The 25,137-nt window shown below is 40.7% G+C and overlaps 1 protein-coding gene and 3 non-coding genes across 8 annotated transcripts; 1 reads left to right on the top strand and 3 right to left on the bottom strand.

Annotated features, from left to right (window-relative positions):
• Positions 1-31: 31 nt before the first annotated feature.
• Positions 32-15,289, bottom strand: LOC6037181 (collagen alpha-2(I) chain). 5 transcript variants are annotated; one of them, XM_038262315.1, is made up of 16 exons: positions 14,641-15,289; positions 7,456-7,541; positions 7,289-7,389; positions 7,131-7,229; positions 4,875-7,076; positions 4,645-4,818; positions 4,466-4,588; positions 4,160-4,396; positions 3,959-4,096; positions 3,623-3,928; positions 3,360-3,560; positions 2,989-3,294; positions 2,167-2,929; positions 1,982-2,107; positions 1,768-1,841; positions 32-1,712 (listed from the first exon to the last, which is right to left on the bottom strand). In XM_038262315.1, the coding sequence occupies exons 1-16, from the start codon at positions 14,710-14,712 to the stop codon at positions 931-933; spliced, it is 5,790 nt and encodes a 1,929-aa protein (XP_038118243.1). In that variant the 5' UTR covers positions 14,713-15,289; the 3' UTR covers positions 32-930. The 5 variants fall into 5 exon arrangements, with proteins under 5 accessions (XP_038118243.1, XP_038118242.1, XP_038118247.1 ...); XM_038262314.1 differs by having other exon boundaries at positions 3,623-4,096; XM_038262319.1 differs by lacking the exon at positions 14,641-15,289 and adding an exon at positions 9,485-9,502 and having other exon boundaries at positions 3,623-4,096.
• Positions 14,435-14,507, bottom strand: Trnav-aac. Its single transcript has one exon. It is a non-coding gene; the product is annotated as a tRNA-Val (tRNA).
• Positions 15,290-22,221: 6,932 nt separating the features above from the next.
• On the top strand, positions 22,222-22,294 carry Trnav-uac. The gene has a single exon. It is a non-coding gene; the product is annotated as a tRNA-Val (tRNA).
• A 1,592-nt stretch (positions 22,295-23,886) lies between these two features.
• Positions 23,887-23,959, bottom strand: Trnav-uac. Its single transcript has one exon. It is a non-coding gene; the product is annotated as a tRNA-Val (tRNA).
• Positions 23,960-25,137: the final 1,178 nt, after the last annotated feature.

Raw genomic sequence — 25,137 nt, 5'->3', positions numbered from 1 at the left:
TGACTTTTGGACGACCCCTTTAATCATTCAATTTTGAGTGGTTGAGAAATAAAAACTTTATTGCATCCACTAAATACATTATTCTTTGGCTCAGTGTACAAGCAAGCATTAAACAATAGATCTATTTCCAGCCTTGTAGGATTGCTGAACTTTTCTCGAGATACCCTTCGACATAGAATTCAATCAATTGGCAACACTGTTTCAGCATTGTTTGTAAACATAGCGTTAGGCCTGAATCAGTTTATACCCACTTATTATCATTTCCACTTATCACAATAAAATATGATCTCTGCGAACTGCCTCCTTTTGACATCTGTCAGTCTGTCAAAATTGTGAATCAGCAAAAAAAACCCGGTTTTCTGTTATATTTGTTGAAATCTGATCAAAATATTTACCATTTACCATACGTCATTTGACTGCTCGTGTGCACTGTTTGCATCGAACTGTGCTAAGTCCATGTAAACAGTGCACTCTTTTCTAACCTCCAAATTGAGCCGGCGTAAACCTAGTTTCAAATAGATGAACACACTAAAACCCCTATAGTTTGACATTAATTGTTGTTAAAACATCAGATAACTTTATTGTTTGACAGTTTTTCCACCTGTTTGTTCATAATAAGAGTAGTTGTTTTGACATTTGAGATTATCTGTTTACAAACAATGCTGATCGCGTAATGATCCGTGATTCTAACCTAAAATTTTGCAAGATCCGGAGAAAAGCCGGAATACTACAAGTATAGAAATAGATCTACCCACTTTACGGAAATGATATGGTTTTGTGTTGGCAGTTTGCGTCCATGCCAATGATGAGATTCTCATCCTATATCGAAAAGAAATCCACCTGGCATTTTTGAAACTTGTTTGCTACAAACAACATGGCAGTTTACGTGAGGCTTAGCTGCTACTACTATTCCCTATTACGAACTCCCTCCTAACACTTCCCGTTGGTCGGGGGCTTGGGTCGGCAGATTTTGCTCCGTCCGTTCTCCCCGTACACGATGTTACAGGAGAACGTAAAGTACCCGCAGGTGGACGATTTGGTGTAGTACGTCGATTCGTAGTTCTTGCCCGGAATAGCCGGAACCTTGCTGTTCTCATCGATGCCCGTGACCTGCTTCGTCACGGAGATGTAGCTGTCCGGATTGGGCTGATGCTTGCCTGTCGATCCTCCGGCCGGAATTCGGTTACCGTTCGCGTCCAGATGCTTCGACGGCAGGTAGCGCGTGTTCAGCTTGGGCGTTGTGCTGGGCACTTCAACGGTCGCACCCGGTGTCGACAATTCCTGCTGCAGGACTGTGGTCTGCTGTCCGTGGATGTCACTGAATCCGGTGGGAATCGCTTCCGTGGCCGCGTCGTGAACCGTCGTTTTGCCGTTTTGCGTCTGTACCACCTTGTACTTGTCCAGGTTGGACACAACCGCGGTCTGCTTTTGGGTGGGAGCATTCTGCGAGAACGTTTTGCCGTTTCCGTTGTTTATGTTGTAGTTCCTGTTGGGGCGGACCGTCGTTACGAGCGCTGGAAGTGTTGGCGGTGGCAGCTCGACGATCGTCGTCTTTTTCTCCTCGTCATCGCTTGGTGGCTTGAAAGGCTTTGCTTTGGCTCCTACAGGAATGGCGTCGGTCGTTTCGTAGTCGTCTTCTTCGTACTCTTCGTCCTCCTCTTCGTACTCGGGTTCCTCATTGGGCTTCGGTATCAAGCTTTGGAAGTCGGAAACTGAAACAACAAAATGTAGCAAATAACGTCTTTCAACAGTGAAGAGTTATCTTACCTGCACTTTGCTGGGATGTTCGTAACCGCAGGCCTTGAGGATCCACCACATCCGATTCTCGCCTTACCGAAGCTCTGTTTCGTGTTGCAAAGTGTTTGGTGCACGTTTTTGTGTGTTTGAAAATGGAAGAAAAGGTTTCATGAATTGTTTTGAGTATTAGTGCTGTGAGTTGTTAGAGTCATGCATGATCACTGTGTAATGAAGCTAATCGTACCCGTTGTTGGTCTTTCCAAACAGACCAATAGACTGGAACAGCTGCTTTCCCTTCTCCCGATAGCGCGACACCTGTTCCTTGTTTCCGGACGCTGCCTGGGCAGCACCATGGTATGAAATACCAAAGCTAAAAAACCAATCAAAATCCATCAGATTATGTTACCAAACATAACGACTTCAACTCACTTGAAGTTTCCACTGATCTGCGACTGACTCTGTCCAGTGTGTGCCCCAGATTGAGCCGACGCTTGTCCTCCTCCGTTGAAGATATTCACCTGACCGTTGTCTTCTCCTTGCGGACGGAATCCGATCTGGGCTTGAGAAGAGGTCTGTCCTGGTCCGCTAGACTGCGCATCCGCTAGACCTCCCTTTTCGTTTGCCACGACCTCCGATTGACTTTCATGACCCAACCCTCCACTCTGGGATGTAGCGGACGTTCCTCCCGTTTTCGAGTTCACTTGTACTTGGGACTGGGATTTACCGATACCACCGGTGCCCTGAGCCGAACTCAACGCTCCGTCTTTACCGCCCGATACTTGCGACTGTGCAGATCGGTCGCTATCACTTGTCTGAGCGCTGGCACTGAACGATCCCGTCGCCGTGTACGTTCCCGAGACCTGCGTTTGTGCCGTTCCACCGTTCTTGCGTCCCTGTGCACTGGCCATTGCTTCGCCGTTCTTTACCGAAGTCTCGGCCTGGGAGAAGGAATCATCGTCATCACCGATCAGTTGGACGTTGGCCGCATCGCCACCGCCTTGTCCTCCCTGAGCAACGCCACCTTGAGGTATTGTGCTTGGATACTGATCTACCGACGAGGGACGTTGACCTGGACGGTATCCTGCTTGCTGACCTACTCCGACTCCACCAGTTCCCACACCTCCAGTCTGTCCAATACCGGCGCCTCCCACGCCAGCCTGACCCGCACCAGTTCCTCCTGGATAGTATTGACCTGTGGGTTAGAAAATCGATTTTCAATCGGTCGAACCTAATTTTGGTATTTGAACTAACCTCCTCCTACTCCAGGCATTCCACTTGTTCCGGGATATTGACCCGCACCTGGCGTTCCAGGGTATCCAGAATAGCCTGGTCCTCCAGCAGCTCCTGTTCCGGGATATTGACCTCCGGGATACTGTCCTGAAGTTCCAGGATGGTACGGATATCCAGGTCCGCCTCCAACTCCAGTGCCAGGGTATTGGCCTACTCCTCCGCCCTGTTGTCCCAATCCAGCTCCTGCTCCGGTTGACAGTTGACCTCCGTGTTGACCAACGCCGCCAGGTAAGCCTCCCACTCCGGTTCCTCCAGGGTAGTATTGACCTGTTTGATCGTAAGTTGTTTCATGTTGGTTTTCAACATCAGCTTCCGAACGGGACAATACTAACCTGTTCCTGCACCGGGTATTCCGCTGGTTCCGGGATATTGACCTGTTGTTCCAGGATATGGATATCCGCCAGTAGCTCCCGTACCGGGATACTGATCGACTCCACTGCCTTGATGTCCTACTCCTGCTCCTGTGCCGGTGGATAGCTGTCCACCATGTTGACCAATACCGCCGGTACCTGGGCCTGTGGGGTAGTATTGACCTATTCGATTGATAAAAGATCGATCAACATAAAGACGAATATGATTCTGGGATGATACCAACCTGTTCCTGCACCTGGCGTTCCACTTGTTCCAGGATAATGACCCGCCCCTGACGTTCCGGGGTATCCAGAATACCCTGGAACTCCACCGGCTCCTGTGCCGGGATATTGACCTCCGGGATACTGTCCGGATGTTCCAGGTAAGCTGCCTACACCGGGGTATTGACCCGCTCCTACAGTACCCGGATATCCAGGTCCACCGGAAACTCCTGTTCCAGGGTATTGTCCGACTCCTCCGCCTTGTTGACCCAATCCTGTGCCTGCTCCGCCCTGCAGACCCGAACCTGTACCAACTCCACCCTGTTGACCCAATCCTGTTCCTACTCCACCCTGTTGACCCGTTCCTATTCCGCCTTGTTGACCCAATCCTGTTCCTACTCCGCCTTGCTGACCCAACCCTGTTCCTACTCCGCCTCCATGTTGACCAGCGCCACCGGGTAGGCCTCCGACTCCAGTTCCTCCAGGGTAGTATTGACCTGGTTAGTTATGAGAATCAAACGTCATCGGGTAGAATCAATTGATATTAGAATTCTACTAACCTGTTCCTGCTCCAACTCCTGTTCCACTACTTCCGGGATATTGACCGGTCCCTGCGGGATGCTGCCCAGATGTTCCCGGTTGGTATTGATATCCTGGACCTCCAGGGACTCCCGTACCAGGATATTGACCGATTCCTCCGCCCTGTTGTCCTCCGTGTTGACCAACGCCGCCAGTGCCAGAAACTCCTGGTCCGCTGCCAGTGCCGCCTACTCCAGCTCCTCCAGGGTAGTATTGACCTATTTGATTTCATGGGATAAAAGAGTGGGTTGCATTGGGCTGAAGTTGCATAAGCTTGAAATGCAAACCTGTTCCAGGATATTGACCAGTTCCAGCGGGATGCTGCCCTGCACTCGTTCCAGGATAATGATACCCAGGTATACCACCTCCAGGGATATGTGAGGTACCTCCCGGAAATTGACCGGCGGTTCCTGAAATGTATAACGTTGCGGTTAGTTTGATTCGTTTAGTAAATTATTAGTTTTACCTGGATATGCTCCACTCGGAATTTGTCCTCCACTTGTTCCTGGGTATTGCCCTACACCTGTTCCCGGATATTGTCCACCAACTGCTCCTGTTCCCCCGGGGTACTGAGCAACTCCTCCAGGATGTTGTCCGGACGGCCATTGTCCTGTACCAGCTCCACTACCTGTTCCGACTCCTAATTATGAAACAAAGTTACTAATAATCTATAAGAACACTAGTCATACACATTACCTTGGTATGGGTATTGTCCAACCGATGCACCTGGACCCACTGGGTATTGACCACCTCCGGGTTGCTGACCAGATGGCCATTGCCCTGTACCAGTGGCAACACCTGATCCAGCACCGGTTCCGACAGTAGCTCCTGGGTGGATTGCACCCGTTCCTGTGTGAAGTTGTCCCGGTCCCGTTGTGGCATAACCCGATTCCGCATGACCACCGGAAGTGTACCCAGAAACGGGCAAGTGGTGCACAGTTTGATGAGGACCTCCGGTACCGACCAGAACGGTGACTCCTCCAGGATGAGCGTAAACAGTTTGCTTGGGAGGGCCACTGCTATCCGCTGGTCCGGATAATATTTTTACTGGACCGTGCCCATCCAACCGACTGTCAGATCCAATCACTGTTTGCTTTGGACTTCCGGTTCCAACGAGTACCGTAAGGCCTCCGGTAGGGTTAACGACAGTATGGTCGTGTCCTGGAAGGGTTACAGAGTGACCCGTATGATAGATAGATTGTCCGCCATGAGTTGTCCCAACGCCGCTCAATGGTGGTCCAACGACATGCGGTTGTGGTCCTCGACCTCCCGTCGTATCCACAGGTCTTCCACCAGGTCCCAATGGTCTTCCAAAAGAATCTACACCTGGGCCGCCGGTCGTATCTACTGGTCTTCCGCCGGGTCCTAATGGTCGTCCATATGCATCAACTCCAGGACCTCCGGTCGTATCTACTGGTCTTCCGCCGGGTCCCAATGGTCTTCCATACGCATCAACTCCATGACCACCAATCGTATCTACTGGTCGCCCGCCGGGTCCCAATGGTCTTCCAAATGAATCTACTCCTGGTCCACCGGTTGTGTCTACTGGTCTTCCTCCGGGTCCCAACGGTCTTCCTTGGGAATCAACACCGGGACCGCCGATTGTATCGACTGGCCTTCCTCCAGGTCCCAATGGTCTTCCAAACGAATCTACTCCTGGTCCACCGGTGGTATCAACCGGTCTTCCCCCGGGTCCCAATGGTCTTCCGTGTGCATCAACTCCAGGGCCTCCAGAGGTATCTACTGGTCGTCCCCCGGGTCCCAATGGTCTTCCATGTGAATCAAATTCAGGACCTCCGGTTGTATCTACTGGCCTTCCTCCAGGTCCCAAGGGTCTTCCAAACGAATCGACTCCAGGACCACCTGTCGTATCTACCGGTCGTCCCCCAGTTCCCAAAGGTCTTCCATGAGCATCGACTCCAGGGCCTCCAGTTGTATCTACTGGCCGTCCTCCGGGCCCCAATGGTCTTCCTTGTGAATCGAATCCAGGACCTCCAGTTGTATCTACTGGCCTTCCTCCGTGTCCTAATGGTCTTCCATGCGCATCAACTCCAGGACCTCCAGATGTATCTACTGGTCGTCCCCCAGGTCCCAATGGTCTGCCGAATGAGTCTACTCCGGAACCACCAGTTGTATCCACTGGTCTGCCCCCAGGTCCCAATGGTCTACCAAACGAGTCGACTCCAGGACCACCAGTTGTATCTACTGGTCTGCCGCCAGGTCCCAAAGGTCGTCCAAACCCATCGACTCCGGGTCCACCGACTGTATCAACTGGTCTTCCTCCTGGTCCCAATGGTCTACCCTGTGAATCTACTCCGGGACCACCGGTTGTATCAACGGGTCTTCCTCCAGGTCCTATTGGTCTTCCATGCGCATCAACTCCAGTTCCGCCTGTCGTGTCAATCGGTCTTCCTCCAGGTCCCAACGGTCTACCGAATGAATCTAGTCCGGGACCACCGGTTGTATCCAATGGCCGACCCCCAGGTCCCAATGGTCTGCCAAATGAATCTACTCCAGTTCCACCAGTCGTGTCAACAGGCCTTCCTCCCGGTCCCAAAGGTCGTCCAAACGAATCTACTCCCGTTCCACCAGTCGTATCAACAGGTCTTCCACCGGGTCCCAAAGGTCGTCCAAACGAATCTACGCCTGGACCAAGACTATCGCCAGGGCGACCTCCAGGTCTTCCATCTGTACCAATGGGTCTTCCAAAAGAATCTACCCCCGGTCTGCTTCCATCTCCGTATCCTGGTCTTCCCGTTCCGGGTCTTCCATGTCCATCACCGGCACCTCCAGTTCCCGGCTCCCGGTAATCGTACCCATCTGGTAGTCTCAGTCTATCACCTGGTCTGGCACCTCCAGCACCGCCATCAGGTATTCTCAACGGGTCAGGCCTGGCATCTGAAATAATACCTTCTTAATCCGGAACTCCATTTTAAATCAATAACTCAATACCATATAGATAAGATCCACCGTCGACACCTCCTCCGTAGCACGAGGTACAGTCACCGCCCATGGACTGACTCTGAGCCTGACCCATGCCACTGGAACCCACTAGAAATACCATAGAGTTAAGTCTACAAGGTAACATTGATTTAGCGAGACGATCCTACCTACTACCGCTCTCGATCCATGATGGGTTGCTTCGGCCTCCGCTTTACCGTCTTGATTATCGCCGAAATGTAAGTACTGTGACTGGGTTTGGCCCCGAAATCTGTTGAAAAATGTTAATTTTAGGTTTTCATTTCTCAGTTATAACATTCCTGAATGTCAAACTTACTTGTTTCGCTTAACTCTACTTAATGGACTATCTTCAAGTGCTACTGGAGACGAACTTACTTCTAAGTTTAAGGCTAGTTTATCACTCTGAAAGATATAAAGAGAAAGATCATGATTTATAAAATATTATCATCATTTTATTCTTTAAAGTCAGTCGAAGCCGGTTTGTAAACACACCGTGCACTCTGTCTACGTTTTCTATTGTTCACATCTAGTAAGAGAAAGGTTATTTGTTTACACATTTTTTTCAAATATTGAACCCGCTAGCTTATTGGTTAAAATTTAAATATCTTGCGGAATATCATAGATCTTTTGTTACACTGATATCTCGAAAAAGAGAGAAAGGTAAGTTTACTCTGGATATGTTCTCTCGGTGAGTGCTCTCTGAGTTTTGAGCTTCTCTTGTTGAGAGCGAGCATCTGTGTTCTCTTGAGAGCGATGAGATTTTTCTCACCGGCAATTGAGAGAGGGAGAAAAACAAAGCACGAGAGGAATTGTTATTTAACATTCCAACGACCAAGGCTCCAAAAAAGTTGGAACGGTAACTTCAACTCGCTGGTTCTCGGGCATAACTCAACCAATCAAGATCATTCTTCTTTTCAGTGATTTGTTAGGATGTCCTGATTATTCTAAAACTTTGAAGAACTTAATTTGATCAAATCTGTAATTTTTGCGATCAAAAACATCGTTCCAACTTTTTTTCGCGTGTAATAAAAAAAAAGCCGACAATTCCGCGGAGGCAGAATAGTGGTCCGCAAAGCGGCCTCAATTTAGAACTGTCAAAGCGGAACCAATTTACTGTTAGAAAAATGATGTCAAGAAATGGCAAGTATTGTAATCGATCTATAATTTATTTTGACAGGAATAAAAAAAGTCGCGGCGGCGGCTAGCTTTTGAGGCATTCAAAGTTAACAAATCTTAAGAAAAGGGTTGAAATCGAGATTGGCATAATTCGTCGCTAACATTTCAATTAGCGCTTTGTCTCTTAGGCAAAACCAATGTCTACGAATTGTTTACGACGAATAATTATCAGTAACTATGGATGGCACTCGCCAAATAACATTGAATAATCTTACTCCTGTATTATCACTGCGCTTGAAGGTACATAATCTCGTATCTTACATTCGGTTGCTCTTCTGATTCACAAAATTCCTCCCACTTCTGACGCAATTTTTCGTCACGTTGAAAACAAAGAAGGACTCTTTTGGTAGCCCATCATTTAGTCTACGAACAAAAAAGCGCAAAGAACTTAATTTTTCAGCGAAAACTTTAATATCATCAGATCCAAAATGTTTCAAAGCGAGTCACTTCAGCAGCAAAAACTATGTCACGCTTGAGCTTGAACATAGCCTTCTACTTTGTTTATGTTTACAGCTGTAGTGCAGTTGTATTAGTGAGGAGCAGTGGGGATCATTCGAAAATCACGTTACGCATTCTGTCTTTTCAGCACCCAGGTTTTAAAAAAGGTGGAACGATGTTTTCGGTCGCAGAAATTACAGATTTGTTCAAATCAAGTTCTGCAAAGTTTTAGGATCATCTAGACATTCCTACAAATCACTGGAAACAAGAATCGTCCCGATTGGTTGAGTAATGCCCGAGAACCAGCGAGTTGAAGTTACCGTTCCACGTTTTTTGGGAGGCTTGGGCGTCAATGTAAGTTGGCCATGCGTTGGGCGTTCCAGTTTTAATGTATTTGAACGAGCATCATTTTCAGGCAAGATTTTTTGATACCTTTTAAAAATTACTGTGCAACTATGTGCAGCTTTTGAGCATATAGATATTTGAATTTTTTTTTTTACTTTTTTGGCAAATTCTTTAATTTTTTTTAATTGTTTGTAGGTTATTCATAATACATTTGCAATTTCACTATTGCAACAACAAACTCGAATATTCTGCTTACTACAACTCCTGTCAGAATGCAAACACAGGCTCGTCAAAAATCTTCACGGTCACTGTTCGTTTCCCCCCAGAGTCCGCCTGCTGATTGATTACGGCTGATTTGGCACACACTCTGCTGCTTCCGTTCTCACCGAGCCGATGACCTAATTATTCCCGCCAAAGAGCCAGACTAGATCGCGGTTATTCTAATCCACACAACATCCACCACTTTACCCGGATTCATTGCGAAGCTTTCGTGTAATCTGTAGCCTTATCACTCTATTCTGTGTTGTTCGCATTATTCCAAAATTAGAGTACCACTCACGGATGGCGCGAACGATCCTTCTTGGAAATATTTTATTGGAAGTATCGATGATGTGATTTATTTCACGGGGATTTTTTTTTGGGATTGGGGGGACTAATAAAAGTGTAAATGTGATCATGGAAACGTACATTTGATTCCCAAAACTCCTAAAAAATATTGATTCATTTAAATCCAAAATTAATAAAAGTGACTTACAGTTTAGCATTAACCCAACTAATTACACTTTTTTGTAGTGATTTGTATACTCAATTGGCCCAGATACGTTTCTCAAATGAAAATTCATCAAAACAATGATTAAAAATATCAAAAACATTGCGGTTTTTGGGAAAGAGGTATCCCATATTTCCAATCACTTTGCGTGTTTCAGAAAAAAATGTTCCTTTCAACATTTCCTATAAGCCATGATACGATCTGAACCATTAATTTAATCATGTCCACGTTGACTTAGAACAAGATAAAATTGAAATAGGCAAATTTTCGTCCCATAGGAAAGAAGTTCAAAAACTTCAAACGATGATAACTTAAATTTTTCCCGACGAAAGATTTTCGTTCATTCCGCAAATGAAAGGGGATGTTCCAAACTTTTACATGTCTTACATAGTTTTCTTGCTATTTCTCAAGAAATACATGGTAATATTTTTTAACATCATCTGAAAAAATGTGTAATTTTACCACTTTTTTGGTGCAATATCACTTTTTCAGTCTAAATTGAGCATGAGCATGAGAGATCACCCATGGTTGCCCCTCCGTTGCTGAACAGAACCGTAATATCCTTTCAGCACTACTGATCATAGGCTTCGACGATCTAATGGTGTTTCCCTTATCAACAGCATGTATGAATGCGCTAAAACATCATGATTGCTAAAGCTAGATCAGTTGCGTATAGGTAACAGCAGGGTTGTTAAAATATCAAAATATCACCTCTGAGCAACTACAATTATCTCGCCTGAATATTCATGCCTCAAATACAACTGCTCTTCTCTCTTCATTGAAACTCTCAGCGCCGAACATAGCCGAACACGTTTTTGTGTTTACCCACTCGCGATTGACATCTTCCTTTTCTCTCTCATTCTCGCTTCCACGATCATCCTACCGCAACAGCGTTTAACCACAAAAGCCGCCACAAAACCAATTTTGCAAACGCAGTTTGAAGGGGCGTCATGCGTGGTCGGCTCCTAATCGCCATCTCGCGTTCTCTCATTGCAGTTTTCGGAGAGGTTGAGAGACTCAGCGGTGAGAGCGCATAGTCGAGGAAAAGGGAAGGCGTGATAGAGAGAGAATGACATCGCTGGGAATCACGAGACACAAGAAGAGATCTCACAAGCTATAGTGACGGCCGCTATACTCTCGGATATTTTTGGTGCAGAGATAATCTATTGATAGCTTTTCTATCACTCTTTTGCAACAGTCACTGGCCACCAACGGCGCCCGCCATGTCAGTTTGTAGACCTCGATTATAAGGGACGGGAATGTTAGTTAGCGCAGGTTGCTTCTAGGACAGCTGATTTACTCTGTGCTTACACCCCACAAGCGCCAGGAACCTAAAAATTTGTTAGTAGGATAGGGTGTTTGGTCAGGATTCATCATAGGAGATCATAGTGTTTGTTGAAAGGTATCATGTTTTAATCTCAAGGCAAGCAATCGGATGCTGCGGATGAGACAGTTCCCGTTTATCGGTTGTTTAATTTTAAATGAAATGGTTTAGTCTTAGACCGGCTGTGGAAAGATAGAACCAAATCATTTGTAATTAAAAGATCAAGGATTAAACAGCGTAATTTTAACTTGAGATGATTTCACGAGTTTTAAATGATTGATGTTTAGTGAGGTACTGATTAACTTTGCGAACGACGAGTTACGATGTTTATCGATATGAAATGGAATGATAGGGTTTTGTTGTTACCGCTTTCGCAACACATTTTCAATTTATAAAAATAATTGATCAGGACGAAATTAACCCATCGACTCCCAAGCTCGAGAAAAAGGGGGAGTTTCCAAATAACCCCTTTTTCGAGCTTGGGAGTTTAGATTTTGAAAAAAATCTCGCAATCGTTTATCGCAACTATTTTCGTTAAAACTGAAATTAAAAAAAATCATTAAAATTCTCAGCACATCCTATCGGCTAACGTTTTGTTTAAAGCTGATGTTCCTTTTTAATAGATTTTAACAAGACATAATGCCTCGTAAACTAATAATGCCGTGAATAATTACACTTGGTGAGACAAAGTACTAAAAATAAAAAAGGAGAAAAAATAATTTTTGTTTCGAAATGTACGAACATTTTTAATGAAAATTTAAAGGGGAAAAATAGATGTTCTAGTGTGATAGAATTTCAAGCTAAAGAGTCCCCCCTTAAAAAAAGCCTCATTCTAAACACATTTTTTTCCTACTAAGACACTAAAAAACTGAACAGGTTCAGTGTGTTAATTCAGATCTATGTGTAAATTTACTGGGGGATTATCCATAAACCAAGTGACGAATGATCTCTCTAGGTTAAAGTCACGTTAATAAAATAAACAACAACAACATCCATAAACCACGTGGACACTTTTTTTGGAAATATCATAGGAATCAATTCAGGGGGTCCCTAATGGTCCCTAATTGTATCAAGGTAAAATTTCATCGAAAAAGAGGCGTCCATACAATATTTCAGCATTCCAAGGTATAACTTTTTTTTAACTGTATTCAGTATTTATGTCGCTTTTTGCCTAAAAACAGTGGATAAAGAACACTAGTGTGACTGTCGAAACAGCGAATCACATTTTGTCACAGTTTTGTCTGTAATTTCACATATTACACATAAAATTAAGGTAAAATTACATTTGAAAAGTGGTAATATTTATTCTTCAAAATTTACAACCTTACAAAGTTGAATTTTTTTTAACTTTGTATAGTTAGACCACACTTTAACATGACACGCAATAAAAAAAATGAAATTTTGCAATATTATTCCATGGACCAACATTTCAATGGAAAAAAGTGTTGAAAAATTCATTAGTTTTCAAAAAAGTCCTAGTTTTGAGGAAAAAAAATGTCGTGAAAAACAAAACTTGTGCAGTACCGAGATCAAAAGTCATTTTCTTTTGTATTTTATAAAAGATTTTATTTCACATTTATAAATTCTTTATGTTTGAATTTAGTTCTTATCATTTCTATATTGATATTTATTATACTTGAAAAATGTGCAAAAAGATTGCAAAAAGACACTATATTGAAATTTCTTAAAATTTTGGCTGTTTTCACTTCAAATTGAATTGTTACATTTTTGAGGATTTTTATTAAAATAGTTTTTTCATGAATGAGTTAGCAACAATAATGAATATTTTTCAGAACAACTTTTCAATGATAAAGTTATGCTGGAAAAAAGCTTAGATCAAAAATAAAGATCGCTGCAATGAGTCAAGAAATCAGATAGCTATTTTTTCATGAACTTCACTAATTCTATGAAATTTGAAGAATGACGAAATAAAAACTATCAGATATATATTTTTCTACGCTTTTTAAAATCATTTTGGAATGCTTTGTAAATTATTTGAATGAAGGTGCACAACAACGCAATTTTTTTTTTCGTAAAGAAGATTTGAATCCAAATTTCGTTTCAATTTTAGCTTGTCTCGTTGATTTTTCAAACTGAAAAAAACTTGCAACGACGCAATTTGAATGTTTTTATAGTTAATGATATCAGGGTATTGAATTTCAATCGACAAAAACAATTACAATACAATTTTAACCAAAACAAAATAAAAATAAATTTGATAAACACATCTTTGAAAGTAATCTTTATTTTTCTTACTAAAAATCAAGGTATATGAATTTTATTTGTAACACAAGTTTTTAGTATGCTATCAAATCAGGCTTCTTATTTTATATAAAAGTGCCACAAAATTTCCTAATGCAAATGATTGAAAAACACAACTTTAAATAAGATTTGTACCAGCCTTATTTGAAAAAAAAAGTTTTTGGCTGAATGTACATGTGTTTTCAATATGATTTTAATGTTTTTTTGTTTCGAAAATGGTGACGTATAATCTGAACAATTTATGTAACGGAGTAATTTTATTTTGAAATTAAGTGTGCCTTAGGAAAATCGTTGAGAACATTTCAATGAAAAAAAATCGAAAATGTTTTAATCAGTCATAAAGTTAAATTCTAGAGTTTTTTGAATAGGTCCTATAATCGTATGAAAGACAATAGTCTATAGGAACTTTAAAAAAATCTAGAATTGCAGTCATTATTTAAAAAAAAAAATTAAGATTTGTCGAAAAAATAAATTTTTTCATCGAAAATTCACTACACTTCTTTTAAATTAATATAAAATACTTATATTTTTGCAATTATTGAAGATTTCTACCTAAGTCAAATTTGAACGTTTTATAAAAAAAACTTTTGATGAAAGTTTTGACGATATTTAATTATTTCACTCACATTGAAAACATTGAAACGTTTGAAATTGTTTAAATTTTAAGATTTTTGAACAAAATATCTTTGTCGTAAAATGGTGATCAACATATTGATAAATCCATAATTTTTTATTACAAAAATAAAATAAAAAGGATTAGCATAAAAAAGTTAAAAACAAACTCTAATTTTAAAAAAAGTATAAAATCACTTTACAGTGGTCAACGGGTCATTTAACATGATCATTCAAAATGGGTCCGCGGGCCATAAAAAATCACCTCGCGGGTTACGTTTGGCCCGCGGGCCATACTTTGGTCACCCTTGTTTTATACAGAAAAAGAAACACAGCTTCTCATAAAATTGCGCGCAAAAAAAGATTTTCTGTTTCCGCCCGGGATCGAACCGGGGGCCTTCCGCGTGTTAGGCGGATGTGATAACCACTACACCACGGAAACAGGCATGCTACTAAGCATGCCAACAGTCGTTCGCGTGGTGCAACCCTTAACACGAAACCACCTGTTGCGCTATTCAAGCCTCTGTTCCTGCTTTTTTACATTTGGAGGAAGGACATTCCACCGGACGACTTACATTTTCCAGTTTGGCGCCTCGTGCCGTTACGCACAACGTGACCAGAAGTGCCGCCCACTTGACGGGCCCCATCCTTTAGGACTTGACGACTGACGGCGTTGACGATGCTGACGACACCACAGAGGAATAGCCACAGTTTTTGTTCCGATTCTTCTTTTTAAAACGCACTTTAGAACACCACTTTTGTGCCGTTGAATTTCAAATAACCCTCCCTCGGTTATGTAACACTCATCGTTTAGCTGTATGTCATAGCTTAATGAACTTCTTGCGCCACTCTTTTTCGCAGTTACAGTGTCGGAAACAGTCACACCCCGACCTCTTCCTCAGCTGCATTCACCAGAGACTGCGGATTATCCAAAGCGTTTTCACCCACTTGAACTGCGGTCACCCCGTCGGTCTGAAGAACACCACTTCCAACACTTTATTAAAGCAAATCGAGATCACAGCTTAGAACTCAACTCCGCACACGCACGCAAGTGTGGCCCCAAAATGGGCGATCCAAGATTAAAAATCCACTTCAGCTCAGCTCAACTCTTGTTCTGGGAGGCAGAGTTTAGTTAGTTCACACACAGCAGATAAGTTCTGACTTAACGAGCGCGCGCACGCCTGCCCTGGGGAGCTCCGGAAAACGCGACCGTCCCGGGAACGGTCCGACGACAAGTGACTCGACCAGCTCGGACGTTGCGAACGGCTAGGGTCTCCCGGAGAATCTTTTTAGAACAGACACATTTGCTGGCCGGAGTTCGATTCTGGCACTGGTTGAGCCGAGTGGAGAGCTCGAGAGAGCTCCGGAGCAGAGGGAAAATTGAATAAAAACCGCGACTTTTAATTGATAACACTCTCGCGCCGCCAGCATCATCGGCGGGGTGTTATGATTCAGAGGGTTTGACTTAATTGAGCATCACTCAAAAGGCAGACGCTTTTGAGGACTCAGCTGGGAGCAAAAAATATGCTTGCTTGCGTTTGATTTCTGTTTTGATCTATGTTTTTCATCCAGAATAAAAACATTAATTTAAAAGTGGTGAAAATTTTCCTACGGAAAAATCACTTGAAAAATGGCGAACCACGGAGAAATCCCTGCATTGTACACAATTTCATTGTACGTTTTCGCAACGTCAATAAAAAAAAATCTTCTTCTATCCAAATTCTTGAACTGTGCAAATATCTCTGTGATATTTTGTCTTTTTCTCAAGTCAAGCTTGACCACGTTTTTCCACTGACAAGTTACAAGTCATAACAATAGAAAACTGTTAAACACTTACCATTTTATTAGTGTAAATAAAAATAATGTTTAGATGTATTGTGTGTTTATTGAGCAAAATTTCGAATTATTGAAGATTATCGTTTTTTCTATTTCAGTTAAATCTACCAATATTATTTAAATAGCAATTTCGTGTAAACAATGTATTGACTGTATGAAAAAAAAAAAAAAAAAAAAACAAAAGACACATCACAAAATTGAGTGAAAATTTGATTTTCCGAAAAAATGTTCAGGCTCGGAGTTTTGATGCCGTTCGAAGAATTATTGAAATTAGAAAGGAGCAACTTGAGTTTTTTTTTGTTCTTTGTTAGATTTTTTATAAGTTCCTTCTGATATGAAACCGAATCAATTTCGATTCAGCTCCCGCTCTAATTCCAACCGTCGTTCTTTCTTTCCTCACACTTGTTTGACAAACGAAACGTCTGCGACTTTATTCAGTTAAGTGCTCGTTCCCACTCTACCCGGCCACATCTCCTTAATTGTTTTTATTGATATGCGCTCTCCGCGACTCAATTGATACATTTCAATTCTCGTCCAGAAGTTCTGTTGCTCTGGCTTTTAAGGAGAAGGAACGGAGGTTCTGTTTCGTCATCGTTGGGAAGCTGTTTGAGATTCAGCTTGAATTCTTTTTTGCCTCGCGTTGATTAAGTTTACGCATGCGGCGTGTTATCAGTTTGAGCTACACGGGCTCGGATTCAGTTTTTATTTTGCTGGAATCAATTCACGAAAAGATGAAATATGAGTGACATTGACCTTTGAGGAAATTCAGCTTAATCTTCCTGACGAAAGGGGAGTTTTTAAACATTATTCATATGACTTTTGGGGTTTGTTTACGTACTAGTTTTCATACAAAGTTTGAGCGAGTTGTGGCACTATAACCACGGCAAATAGTGTCCAAGGCATTCGTGGAAATACAACGTCCCATCCCAGAGGGTCCCGGAGTACCAAACCTTCTTAGCATGGTGCTCCCAACGAATACAACCAAAAATCTCGGAGCGTATGGTGGTGTGTCCCCACGCTTCTTCCTCCCCTGTCGACTCAGAATTGTGTTGTTGTTCGAACACTCAGTGCTCAAACTCAACCCAATTACGAGTCATCTCTGCGATACGGCTTTACGCAGTAGGCCTGGCCGCTTTAACACTTGTGATGTTTCAATGCATTTGATGCAATGGCGCACTGCAAATGTTAATAAATGACAAGAAGAGTGCTAGGCGTCATCTAACCTAAGGCACTCTCCAGGATCCCTTCGAAAGATTGGCTGCGCTATGGTCTGATTAGATTAGATTAGATTAGTAAAAGTTTTCATACAAAGTTTTACATCTTATGCATCTATAAAAACGTGAAATTTCGGTGCGAATATTAATAGATTTTGGCAGCACGTACAATATATATTTTTGGTAAAATAATCTTAAAAACGTTACTTAATCCACCCTTAGGTGGTTGGCGCCTTCCTCGCATTTAAAGGGTGCTATCCAAAATCCAAAAAGTGCGTAAATAACACATAAGTGCTTATAACTTTTGATAGGGTTGTCAGATCTTCAATGTTTTGGAAAGCTCTTTTGAATACCTATCCAACGATAGGTCGCATGAGAGATCCGGACAAAGTTTTCTTCACCATATCTGAAATCCGGCCTCCAAAAAGCGTATAAATAATACTTAAGTGCTTATATCTTTTGATAGATTTGTCAGACCTTCAAAGTCTTGAACGCGTTGGAAAGGTCTTTTAAATACCTTTCTGAAAATGTATAGCATGACGGGTTTTCTTACAAAAACCACCCTTTTTATAATCTTCCGGACTTTTGTTAAAATCGTTTTTTAGCATAACTTTTGAAGTACTTCACAAAACTGCACAATTTTTAATAGCGACTTATGGGACCTTAAGACGGATCGAATGAGACCAATACGGTCCAAATCGGTTCAGCCAGTGCCGAGATATTCTAGTGCAAATTTTTTTGATCAACATCCCACCACAAACACAGACATTTGCTCAGAATTTGATTCTGAGTCGGTAGGTATACATGAAGGTGGGTCTAGGAGGTCTAATTGAGAAGTTCATTTTTCGAGTGATTTTATAGCCTTTCCTCAGTAACGTGAGGAAGGCAAAAATCAGGATTAATTTGGTATAAAGTGGAAATCGAAAGGTACCTTATTAATTACCTTTATTAAGGTGAAGCCGTTGATCATTTTCGAAGAAAATTGATCATCACTCTAAAATTCTCTGTATTGAATTCAGTTTAACGAATTTCGCCACCTAAATGTATCAGCATGTGCCGGTTGTTGCCTTCTTGAAGCCACTGAACGAATTTTTGATCTTAATCAAATGAGTTTCAAAATTTATATAATTTTGTGATACAATCATTGACGTCCTAGTTGGCAATCATTGATCAATGACGATTTGAATAACTTAGCAAGGAATGCGACAATCGTTACCAAAAGGAATCAGCATGTGTAGAGCACTATTCTCAACAACTTGTAGAAGGAATTTTCTCAAAATATTGAAAGCGACGCAAAACATATATCTTTGAATGAAAAATCATGGCAATGATGGAAGTCTTCACGTTAAATGCACCGTTTTCAAGTTAATCGTTAACTGTCCATTTTATTTGATTTTTTTTTTCTTCAGGTTATTTGAGCAACCTGATTCTACGAAATACTTTGCTCTTGTTTCATTTTCTTCCTCATTCATGTTTAGCACTTTGTATGCAGTAATTTTGTTTATAGTTCTTGTTTAAAATTGGTAGTTTTAGGCTTATTTTGACAGTTCGCTTTGCGCATAGCAAAATTTCTAGTTTAAATCGTCTGTTACTCGCTTTAATCATGAAATATCTTCATGAAAATTGGATTGGACATTCGTGAAATTTTTCGATCTTTTCGAAAACAATATTTTCATTTTTTCAATCAAGGCTAACATTTCAAAAGGGTGTAATATTGAATGTTTGGCTCTCTTGAAATATTATTCTTGATTTAAAAAAAATAAAAATATTGTTTTCGTAAAGATCAAGAAAAAATCACGATTGGTTCATATTTTAACATTGTAAATCGGACTACAAGAGCTGAGATATCGATATAAGAAAATAGTGGGTTATTTTGGTGAGACTCAGAAAACATCAATTTTCTTGTTTTTAAATCTTTGCATGGCATTATCTCAGCATCTAAGGGTCGTATCATCAAAGTTCAAAAAAGCCAAACATAGAGATTTTTTTCTCAGCTCTTCAAAAATATTTTTTCAAAAGTGGGCAAACATGGGCACTAATTAAAAAAAATGAATAACTGTGACTATTTTTTACAAAAGTTACCTAAAAATGGCTTTAACTTGAGAACGGTGCTTTTTATAAAAAAAATTACTAAAGCACTTTTTGATTGCAAATTCGATTTTACATCGAAAAATGAAGTTGAAAAAATGTTGCGACCAATATTTCGATTTTTTTGAAAAAATCAGTATTGATTCAAAATTTCATGACTCGGTCAAAGATTTTTTTGCCCGTTCTGGAAATTTCTGAAAAGTTGGCATTTGATGTCCCCTTCAACATATCAAAAAATAAAAAAAGTTTTTTTTTTCAAATCAAGTTTTAGCCACAAAATGTGAAATTGAAAATCAGCAAAAAAATTTTAGTTTGTATCATTTTTTTTCAGTGTAGTCCTTATCCACCTACATTTTTGTCGAAAACACCAAATCGATCAAAGGTTCCTTTATAAGATACAGATTTTTGAATTTTCATATACCATTTTTGTATGGACAGCTGCCAAATTTGTATGGAATATTATATGGACAAACTAACTATGCAAAATGGCTTCCTTGGGCATACTGAAGGCACCAAAAAAGTTTCGACTGGATTACAAAAAATAATGGGTCATTCCATCTCAACTGTGAACGAAAAAGTGCAAAGTTTCGTAGAGAACATTTTCCTGCTCGCTTCGCCGGAATCCAATTCTGCCCTTTACTGTGTGTCGTTATTGCTCTGTCCTGTGGGTTAGCACAGAAATTCATTTCATTAATTTTTTTTGAGCAGATATTTCGCGATTATTCGCGATTAAACTTCAGTTTCCTACAGTGTTATACAGTTAATTTTTGCCCAATTTGGTAAAGATTATTTATGATGAAATATTATTTCAATAAATAGCTACCTGGTTATTGATCGGCCCGCCTGTGTGCTTCTAGCAGATGCGGCGAATGAAGCTGATGTAGGTAATCTCGAAAACACAGAAATTTAAAATTCGATATCTCTGGAACGAAACATATTCATTTCTGTCGATAAGTGATTCTTATGTAAAATTGGCCGGGGAACACGATGGTGAGGTCAAATAAAAAAAATAAGTTGGGGTGTTTTGAGATACGGCCATTTAAAGCTTTCAATTGCGCAATACAGGTAGAATAAATAGATTAATCAAAATTTTGATCACGGAAATGGATTCTACGTCCAATTTCCTTCAAAATTGAGTCTAAGACCGACCCTCTAAGATTTGTGGTTCCTGAGTTATCGTCATTTGAAACTAGGAGGTTTGGTCAAAAATCGCCAAAAAGTCGATGTTTTGGGGAGGTACAAAAATGGAGGGGGTGGTCCGATTTGGATGAAATTCGGGATTCTTGCATGTTTTGATAGTATCAACAGCCCTGCCAAATTTGAGCAGGATCGGAAAGGGTAATTTTCAAATGCTGTTCCGCTTCAGATGGAATGACTAATAATAAAAAAATACCGATTTCGTAGATAATTGCTCTTAAACAGCAGCCTCAAGGCTCTGGAAGGCATAATTCCAGATCGGCCATTTGGCGGCCATGTTTGTTTTAGAAAAACATGAAATTTTTGATTCAGAATGTATTTGTCAAAAATGGGTTTCATTGTGTTGTTTTTAGAAGCATTTTACATATATTGATTTTTTTTATTTAAATTTACTATTTTAGAACCATCATTGGCAGTCATTACGCCAAGAGTGGAGGACACCTTAACGACCTTAACCCTCTACTGCCCAAATTTTTTTTCGTGCATTTTTATTTTTCCCTTGTTCAGGAAGTAATTTTGAGCAACTTTTCTTTTTTTCTTATTTCATTTTTAGCATTTTAATTTGCATTCATCTTTTTAAGTTTATCTTTGTTTTTGGTAAGATTTGGCCTATTCTACCGCCTCCTATCATTACATTTTGCCTATCTAATTTTTTCATGTTTTTTCAGCCACTTTTTCAATGTTTTGCATGTTTTTCATATTTTCTGCTATACAATTGCACCATTATCATTTAAATTGTAGAAAAATGCGTAGAGGCATACTCTGGGACACTACAAAAATTATTGCATACTTCTTTTTACTTAAAATATAGGAAATGTTGACCCCTAAAAAATGACCCTTAAAAAATGACATTTTTTAAAACATTCCCAAAGTCACATAAAACAAGTATAACTTCCAACCCCAAAATTTTCTAAAATTTTAAAAGTTCTACTTTGCTATGGTTTTTAAAGATCAAAAAATCGCCAAAATTAAATTTTGGCGATTTATTTAATCGAAGCCCGTCTAAAGGCGGGGTTGAGTTGCAGAGGGTTAACTCGTTACATTTGTTCTGGTTTGCCCAGGATGCCCAGATTCTGGTTTTGATGAAGCATAATTAAATATGATATTTTTTAATTCAAAATCATAAATACATCAATTCAGCTTGAAAAGAAAAGTTCTCCAATCAGGCTCAAATTGGCAAATATAATAAGACCCTTATTTTATTGCCGTTAGGGTGCCCTACATCGTGCTGAGGTGGTCCCAAAAACGAATACCTTGAAAAAAAAATTATAATAACTCCATGCTATTTCAACTGACTTCAGCTGTCGTAGACGCTAATGGAAGGTGATTAGTTTTCCAGACCGTGTCTGGAGTCTGGACCAAAGAGCCTGTAGCTGATTTTTTTTATCGGATTCCTCGGAAAATTTCACATAACATATCAACAAATTGGATATATTTTTCGAAAATAAAATCGACGCGCCACGCGAAAAGACAAGAAAATGACGAAAACGAGTTTCAGCGATTGCCCACGCTCCATACAATAAAAAATTGTTCACGAGGGAGGCGTCTGAGCTTTCAAAAAAGTGTCCACGTGGTTTATGGATGGTCCCAAACTGAAGTTTTAAAAAGAATCCGTGCTTTCATACTTTACTTACTAATCAGTCATAAATTAAAATAATCACAAACATTTGGAAGGCTGCCTCTACCATGTAGAAAACGGTACTTTTGATGACTTTGACTAACTGTTAGTGTATCTAATAAATTATTTTATCAAACTTAAATTGTATACAAACAGGTAGTACAACTGCTCGTTGCAACAACTCACATTTTGCAGCACAACACGGTTCCATAGTGTAGCGGTTATCACGTCTGCTTTACACGCAGAAGGTCTCCAGTTCGATCCTGGATGGAACCAAACATTCCTTTTGGATGTGGAGGCGGGAAACAGTTCGTTTGTTTGATATTTACCTAATTTTGTTATTATGCTACTGAAACGGGGTTTTAATAGATTGAGTGTGGAACTCATGGTTGTTGAAGTGAAGTGCTTTTTGTGGAAATGATGATTATCAATGATTTTACCACAGCACAGTTTTTGTTTCATGTTGAAATAAAATTTACCGCGTGAGAAATAAAACTTCCTCCTACGGATTCTTATGCTCATAAAAGTTTTAGGTCATATCGAACAATCATCTCGTCTGTTCTGGCATCACCCAAGTTGCGTAATAGTAATTTTGCCCATCAATGGGCAAACGCGCTTTATCGCTCCCGATACTAAGTGTCCTAAGGAACTTTAACACCCTGCGGGCCCTAGGCAGCACACATTAATTCAATAATTGATTTGAGCTAATTAAAATCCATCAATAAAGCAAACAAGTATTAATTTCCCCACTTTTCCACCATCAGATAAGCCCCGCCAGCCGAGGCCAGCCTGTCAAATCAAACAATACTACGGTCTCTCGTCATGTTGGTCTTCGCTCGGCCCCATAAAGCGATCATTTTTCATAACCATATTTAGAGCGGTTTTTCCAGCCGCGAGGGCGATTTATGCTGTGCATTTTAGTTTTTGCTGGTTTCGGAACTCGGGTTCGGTATTGAGTTACTAAGTGTTTCGAAACCATATTTATCGTCAGCGCTGGACTACGCGCACCCGAGATGAATTGACGAGATGGATATCTAACTCAATTAAGCAAAAGTGTTACGGAGATGATTGTGAGCGATTAAGATTACTTCATTTGGTACTGGGATTGCCAAGCTCCAGATGTGAGTCAAATGGTGGTAAATTTTAGTTTTGAGTTATCCCTAAGGACAAATACATACATTTCATCTGGATGAAAAAATCTGTAACACTATTTTTAAAATTAACATTTAAAAAATGCGACAAAGATCGTCAGAACGTGACATTGAAGTCAAATTTCCAGCAACATTGTTGCGTATCGGACTCACCTCTTTCTGGCAACAATAAATCACACATCAATCACTCATCCATCCGCAGTTGGCCCTTTGGCAAGTTAGGCCCTATCTTGGGCGCCATAAATATTACATTGTAACCTCCACATAAAACTATGTAGCTCCTACTTTTTCTAACCGGACTGACCAGGAGAGAGGAAAACAATTGCAATAATTTCCATATAATAAAAGTTTATGACGTGTGAAGGTTAGTTTTTGCCAACCCAACCCGCAAATGCCAACCGTTTAACAAAGGTCAAGAAAATCTCGTGTCACGTCGTCGTCTGCTCGTCAACAAGTCTACGCGTTATCTTGACATCTGCGTGAATTCGTTACGAAAAGATCTCCAGCGGCTGATGATATTTGCAAATTGTCATCAAAAGCAGTGCAAAAACAGTGATCAATTGTTCTCCGTATTTCATTCTGACAACTCCAGCACAAGAATGTGCAAAAAGGTCGTAAATAATGCACCAAGTACTGCCCGCAAAACATCTTACAAAAGTTTTCCGGGTTTAGCCCCGACTCAAAACGACACAAAAAACCCAGACAAAAAAAAAGAATTGGTTCCATCCAGGATCGAACTGGAGACCTTCTGCGTGTAAAGCAGACGTGATAACCGCTACACTATGGAACCCGGTACGATGAGGGGTTGGTCAGAGCGAAATTTCATCCCAGCGTGCCGTGTTCTAAAAATAGCTTCGAACGAAGCGGGGAAGGCGAAACGGCGCGCATGCGCACGCTTGAACACGTTTGAACGTGTTGGTTGGCGCAACGGTTGCAAAGCGTTTCGGACTTGCTGAATATCAGTTAAAGCGAATGCTTTACGACTGCATTAAGGTGGCGCTTTTGCTGAATAGTTGTTTGGATTCTTATTTGAATTTGATGGCGGTATTTGTTGCAAACATTGGAATACCGACTAACAAGTTTTCCGGTAGTGGCGTGATTCTGAATCCAATGTAGTAAAAATCATAACATGACATTTCTGTTTTATCTGAAGCAGTCAACTTAATTAAACAAAGGATTGACAGTATTGTCAACAGAAAGGCCTTATTTGTGATTGTCACTAATTGTAATTCCTGTGATGGTAACACTATTAACCCATTTCTCCTCTTTATTTTCAGATCTGCTGTCGTGGTTAAAGAACAAAACAGACGTAAATAACATAACAGACAAATAAGGTAATGTGAAGAGCTTGTTTACGTCTCATACTCACAACTTACACACTCTGCAGGCGATAAAGGAGGAAACGACAAGAAATTCATACCAATCGAGAATATACAAATGAAGATTCTTGTCAATCAATTGGAGTGATTCTATACGTTTTAGTACTACACGTTTTTTCAAAAAGAATATTGGCAGTGTTGAAGTTACTAAAACTTCATTTTAATCATACCGCATAGTACATTTGTGAAACTGGCGATAGATCAAGTAAATGTAGTCCGTACTAGAAGTGGGCAGAGAAATGTTTCGTTTTTTCAACGTAGCTGAAAAGTTGAATACGCCTGGTGGTTATGCAAACTGCATAATGCAAAGAAATTTGTGGGTCCATGCCTCGTTACGTTCACGAACACTAATCAGTATCTTATTGCAACGTGGTATTGATTAGGTATTGATTTAAAATTAGGACTTGAGCTTGGGAAGAGGGAGGGGGACGGCTTGTCATTGATGGATGGCCCCCTATCGAAATATTTTTTAAAGAGTTTGTTGAGTCGTTCACCACAATTTCAAAAATTGTCTTTTCCCATGTAAAAAGAAATTATTCCATACAAGTCTCCATAGAATATTAGGGGCTGGTGGGTAATACATTTTGCA

Source organism: Culex quinquefasciatus, chromosome 3 (genome assembly GCF_015732765.1).
Source record: "Culex quinquefasciatus strain JHB chromosome 3, VPISU_Cqui_1.0_pri_paternal, whole genome shotgun sequence".
Classification (NCBI taxonomy): domain Eukaryota; kingdom Metazoa; phylum Arthropoda; class Insecta; order Diptera; family Culicidae; genus Culex; species Culex quinquefasciatus.
This window is presented reverse-complemented; position numbering and strand designations above follow the sequence as displayed.

Excerpts from the sequence above, each read along its gene's own strand:
- LOC6037181 (XM_038262314.1), bottom strand. The coding sequence starts at position 14,712 with ATGGGGCCCGTCAAGTGGGCGGCACTTCTGGTCACGTTGTGCGTAACG. Across the intron at positions 7,390-7,455 it reads AGTAGAGTTAAGCGAAACAA|ATTTCGGGGCCAAACCCAGT; the intron begins GTAAGTTTGACA and ends ATTTTTCAACAG. Across the intron at positions 4,397-4,465 it reads TGGTCAATATCCTGGAACAG|GTCAATACTACCCTGGAGGA; the intron begins GTTTGCATTTCA and ends GAAATCAAATAG.